Genomic DNA, 6,000 nt, shown 5'->3' on the forward strand with positions numbered 1-6,000 from the left:
AACTTTATTGAAAGATTCTGATTGTGATTAAGAGAATGTACTGGATCTAATTAAATATGTGCTGATCCCAGTCTGGGATCTCCCTGATCCTGTTCTGGCAGGATCCAGCTTAAAAATAACTTCTGGAAAGATGGATTTAATTCTGCCATGTTAGATTAGTATTTAACTTTTTGTTCTGTTCTGAGTATATTATCACATCACTGATGTGTCTGCATGAGGAAAACACAAGACCAGCAAGTGAAAATATCACGCTACTTTAACATTTTTTTTTTTTTTTTACAAATTAAAAGTATTCCTGCAAATGCAGTGTTTAACACACAATTACTGAATTATTTTATTAAGGTGCCTAATTATTCTATAAATGCTACCACCAACGTAACCAACAGAGTCATCAACTAATAGCCAATCAGAGTTGGGGGTGAGAAAAAAAAGGTGTCAATCAATCGAGGCCTGCCCGCAGGAACTTTAATGTCCAATCAGTACTCAGATCAGATGATTTCTTTTAGCACTGACTCGACACACTCCATGCAGCAGGTGGCGGTACTGTGCTCTTGTTTTCCTTTTAGAGAAGAGTGTTTCCGGTTCATGGGACACGGCGCTTCAAGCAGCTGATTATCCAAACAAGTCATGGCAGAAACAGGAGCAGAGGAATCCGCTAAACCGACACTGTCAGCGGCAGAGAAACAACTCCTCCGCCGCCGACAGGAGCTCGACTACTGGAAGAAAAACGCAGCGCGGCTCCGGACCCGAAACCTGCTGACCGGCTTGACTATCGGAGCGTTTGTGGTCGGCATGTGTATCCTTCACCGTCATACATGTCATGTGTATATATATATATATATATGTATGTATATATATATTGAAAATACTGTACTGAAAATCTGTACCATTGACATAGTCTGTTATAGTACTGAAAATCTGTACTCAAGTACTGTTACATTACTAAAATATTACTCAACTAAAAGTAAAAGTAATGTGTCAAAAAAACACTTGAGTAGTACAAAGTAATTATCTTAAAAAACTACTCAGAGTATTAGTTACTTTGGTTAATTACCAAGTAATATATTTGAAATTTCTTAGAAATTACTCCCAAATATGATGGTTAATTATCTGATAATTAGCAAGTAGGCTTTTCATATAGTGGGTGGTAATCACCAAGTAATTGTAATTAGTTACTGCTTTATATGGTGGAATTTGGACCTGCAACTTATTTTCATAGTCAGTTATTTTCTTGATTGATCAATTAATAGTAATTTGTTGGTATTTACCCAAAGGCCAAGATGGCGTCTTCAAATGTCTGGTTTTACTCACAACTCAAAGATATTCAGTTTGCTGTGAGAGAGGAGGGAAGAAACCAGAAAATATTCACATTTAAGAAGCTGAAAGGAGGGAATTTTTAAGATTTTTCTTGATTAATAAATTATCAAACTAGTTGATTACTTTAACAATAGATTATTAATTGATTAATTGATCAATCACAGTACTTAAATGATACAAGTAAAAAGTCCTCTGAAGTCCTCATATCTACTAGTTGTTTTTGTGTAAAAGTGAACTGAACCTCATCTTTTCTCCACAGTCTCCCTCTCTGTTTCATCTTGTTACATCTTTTATGTCTTTTTTTCCCTCAGCTTTTTAAAAGGATAGTTCACCCAAAAATAAAAATTCAGTCATTATCTACTCACCCTCATGCCAGTTGAAGGTCTGGTTTATGTTTTTTAGTCCACAAAACACTGCTGGAGTGTTTCAAACATTAAGAAAAACACAACAGAATAAAAACATAAAATTCCTCCCTACTGCTCTTCTGGTGTAATCCAAGTCTCCTAAAGCCCCAACATGCCAAGTTGACTGAGAAAATATTATTTACAGCATGTTTTTATCCTGAATCTTCACTGTAGATCTTTAGCTTGGAGCCACGTTCACATGCACACTGTGTGAACTGTGTGTGTGTGGTGTGACGGTGTGCAAACAGCATGTCAGGGCTTTAGGAGACTTGGATTACACCAGACGAGCAGTGTGGAGGCATTTTCTGTTTTTATCCAGTTGTTTTTTATGTCTGAAAACTGATCACCATTCACCACTCCACTTTGGTCTTGTTATGTCTTTCATGCCATTTTTTTTTTTGTTACATCTGTTTGATCATCTTGATCATCTTTTTCGGTTACATTTTTTACATCATTTTCTTTCGCTATGTCTTTTTAGTCTGTTTATAAAATTTTTGGCCTCATTACAACTTTTACATCTTTTTTTGCGTCCTTACATCTTTAATGTTGTTTTCATCTTGTCTGTCCGACATGATATGCGTGTTTTGGGTTGGTAATGTAGAATGAGAAATAGAGGCAGAGGGCGGGATCTCTGCAGATGCAGTCAGTCAGTTGGAGAGGGATTATCTTTCTGAGTCCATATATTGTGTTTCTTTTTTAGGAAAATGTGGTATATTTTGCCTTTACCACAAACTGTTTGCTGATAGAGAATTAAATCACACAGATTCCACAAAAAACAAACAAACAAAAAATAGGGTTAAATAAAGTCAAAAGGTTGCACAGAGAAATTTGTGATGTTCTTATCAAAAGCCATTATTTTAACACTCCTCAGTCTTTCATTGGTATTGTTTATTTGCTCTTTAGTAATTAAAACACTGCAAGTGTTATGGTTCAGGTCAAACATTTAATTATCACATATTTCTGTATTACAACTGTTCGTCACCAGGGGGTGCCAAAGTATTGCCATGACGATAATGATGTAAAGTCAACAAAGTCAGTTGTGTAAAACGTGTCGAACTTTTATTTAAATATTGATAACATTCTTGTAAAACCAGCAATGTTTTGCTGTGTTATTGTCAAACTTATTATTTTTGAAAAACTGAAATTGAAAGTCAGCCTGTGTAAGTGAATACGAAGCTAATTTCACTCAAGCAAGAGAAAATAGTGCATTTGTTGGGGACTATTTTCAGCTGCAGATGAATCTATATTCGGTGCGGAGTGAGGATTTGGGGCTGCAGGATGGTAATGAAAGAACAGGTCATCCAGTGCAACAGTGTAGCTCACTAATGTGTTTTCTATATTTTGTGGAGAACAGAGGAGCTCTATGGCACAGAGGAAGAGATATCGTGCTTCGGATGGGCACACTGTGCATGTTAGTAAGATCAGTTCAGTCAGTTGGTTTTGGTCTTTTCATGTCTCTTTTCTTTCACCAGACACTCCTTTAAAATCAAACTAAGAAGCTATGACAACTGCATTATTGTCAACCTTATTGTCCCCTTACAAAGGCCCGCAGACGTCATATCCAAGAGTGGAAGTAACTAATTAAAAATACTCAAGTTACTATAATTAAGTAGTTTTTTGGGTACTTGTACTTTTATGAGTTTTCAAGTATGTACTTTTACTTGTACTTAAGTACACATATAATCTACTTAGTTACTTTTAAAATCATAGTACATTACTGAGTATTTGTTAATTACTCCCTCCAGGAGTTCACAGGTTTTTTCGGGGGGAAATTGTTTCAGTCTGAAATGCCTATTTTCACAGCAGCTTTTCTAAAAGTTGAAATGCATCTTGGGATGTTTTAAAGAATTGTTTGCAATGATATTGCGGGCAACGTGACAAAAAAAAAAGTTAACATTTGTTTTTGTATATGTCAAAAATCAACATGTTTCAGGGAGAATAAAATCACATTCTGCTCTGGGTGTTCTAAGTAACCAGAAAGGTTCAGGATTAGAAAAAAAATTCTAAAAAAAAACATCTTATAAGGAAGGAAGGAAGCGAAATCTTTTTGGAGCTCAAACTATGTCAAAACAATTATAAAAAACACCTAATTATTAAATATAAAAGTGTGCAGAGCTTTGATGTCAATAACAGTATAATTTGGTTCATTGAGACCTACATGTCTGACATTTGTGTGGGGAGCTTCTATGATTGGGGGAACTCACAGGAAGTTACAATGATTGGTCAGATTTGCAGAAAAGGTTGTGCAGATTTCATGGAGATTGGTTGATTTTGCATGACTCATCAACATCGCAACTTCCTGCAGGGACTGATTAAAAATCAACGGTTGAAAAGTAACTAATACTCTGAGTAGTTATTGAGAAGAATTCTTTGTACTTTTACACAAGTATTTTTTTTTTTTTAACACCAGTACCTTTACTTGCATTTGAGTAATATTATAGTGATGTAACAGTACTTGTACTTGAGTACTTTAGTAGTTTAGTTTTCCACCACTGGTCATATCCCACTGTGGGGTTGAAACAAAACTCTTAACTAAGATGACTAAATTAATACATGTTAATTATCAAGATAAAGAAATGTATGTCAGTAGTACAACCCTCACACCTAGAATTAGTACCTTTTCCACCCAGTTGGTCAGGTCTGAGTTTCCTGTCCAATAATATTAAAAAAAAAACTGTATTTATACACCCAATAAGGTAAACAAGATACATGTCTGTTTTAAAGGGTTTTAAAGAGTTTCGTGTTTTCCTTTAACCAGTAGTTGTCCAGTTAGCTACACCATCCTGTCCGTCAAACAGGAGAGGATCATGGAGGAGCTGGACGATGAAGCCAAGATCCACATCATCAGAGGGCCGCGGACCGGCGCCAACTCCTGATGAGGCCCGGCAATGAGCGGTCCTGGACTTAGTGTTCCCAGACTGTGTGATGTCAACACAGCGAGTGGCAGGTTTGGAGTCTGTCTGCTGAGCTGTTCATACTGAAGAGACACCTCACACACCGCCTGCCACTCCACATCATACAAGGACATTACAGATGTTTTATTGTTACTTTTCTCTTGGGAATACATAAATTATATTGTTGAAACTGTTCACTTCTGACCTATTTTCTGTGTTAATGTCAGTCTAACTTGAATCAGCAATTATGCTTTATTTTACAGGTTCATTATTTCAACAATAAATGTCTAATAATTTCCTCAACACCCCCAAAAGAAGAAAGGATTTTTTTTTTGCTAATTGAAGGGACAACCGAAAAAAAGTTCAGTCAGTATGTTTCGAATTCATTAATTAAAATGACACTCTAGTGTGCCTAGTTGTATAGTCAGTGAACAGCAAGTCAGCAGAAAATGTAAAAATTTTAAATATGTCTACAGGCAAGCATATAATTCCTTATGCACAGAGAAAATTCCCAATAATAAATGTATAATGAATTAATATTTACTTACATTTCTTCTTTTCTTTCAAAGATATTTGTATTTTCAATACAGTCTGTACCAATTTATATCTTTCTGAAAATAATGATGTGATTTGATATGAATTTTATGGAAAATATGAAAAACTGCTTTAAATTGATTGCTAATAAATAATAGTTAAGGACCAGTGTGTAGTAAAATCTAGCAGTGAAGTTGCACATTACAAACATCTTGTATCACCTGCTTGTATTGTCCACTCTGGGCTACTGTAGAAACATGGTGGCCCAACATGGCGACCTAGGTGGAAAAAAAAAGAGTTTTCATATTGGACAGTACATACGTTAATTCAGATACAGAGTGATAAAGCTATGATAGGACAACCAGTCTGGCCTTAAATGTGGCATCCATGGAAGAGAGGCCACGCCCTCTGTGGATCTAAACGCTCATATAAAGTAACAAAACCTCCTTTTCCAGGTGACTTTTCTCCAATTGAAACGTACTTGTTGAATATAACATTAAATTTCTGCTATATTCTGCCAATAAATCCCTCTAAATCTTAAGTACTGGACCTTTAAAGGGAAATCTAACAGCTTACATTTGGCCCATAATGAATGTTCCTTAATTTTGATTAACATTTCAAACAGTGCCTGTAAAAATTATTCGACCCCTGTGGATGTTTCCCCTCTTATTGCTCTCAAAAATGGAATCATGGTCAATATAGTTTGGCTTTTTTGACAAAAAAAATTTCCAGAAACAAAAAAAACTTTAATGTTAAAGTGAAAATTAATTTCTACAAAGTAATGCCATTTTCCAGCCAATTGAACCCTTCGCTAAGCCCCGTCCTCTTTAGTTACTGTTGCTAAGCCTGCC

General features: G+C 35.6%; 1 protein-coding gene across 1 annotated transcript; it reads left to right on the forward strand.

The window, feature by feature from the left end:
• The first annotated feature begins 573 nt into the window (after positions 1 to 573).
• On the forward strand, positions 574 to 4,920 carry coa3b (cytochrome C oxidase assembly factor 3b). Its single transcript, XM_084743984.1, has 2 exons — positions 574 to 796; positions 4,491 to 4,920. The coding sequence occupies exons 1-2, from the start codon at positions 628 to 630 to the stop codon at positions 4,595 to 4,597; spliced, it is 276 nt and encodes a 91-aa protein (XP_084600110.1). The 5' UTR covers positions 574 to 627; the 3' UTR covers positions 4,598 to 4,920.
• The last annotated feature ends 1,080 nt before the right edge of the window (positions 4,921 to 6,000 follow it).

The sequence above is a fragment of the Lutjanus erythropterus genome, chromosome 19 (assembly GCF_056507025.1).
Source record: "Lutjanus erythropterus isolate fLutEry1 chromosome 19, fLutEry1.hap2, whole genome shotgun sequence".
Taxonomy (NCBI): domain Eukaryota; kingdom Metazoa; phylum Chordata; class Actinopteri; order Lutjaniformes; family Lutjanidae; genus Lutjanus; species Lutjanus erythropterus.

What these genes read in the sequence shown, in the direction of transcription:
- coa3b (XM_084743984.1), top strand. Translation starts at nt 628, where the DNA reads ATGGCAGAAACAGGAGCAGAGGAATCCGCTAAACCGACACTGTCAGCG. An exon ending in AGCGTTTGTGGTCGGCATGT is followed by an intron (nt 797 to 4,490) that starts GTATCCTTCACC and finishes GTAGTTGTCCAG; the next exon opens with TTAGCTACACCATCCTGTCC.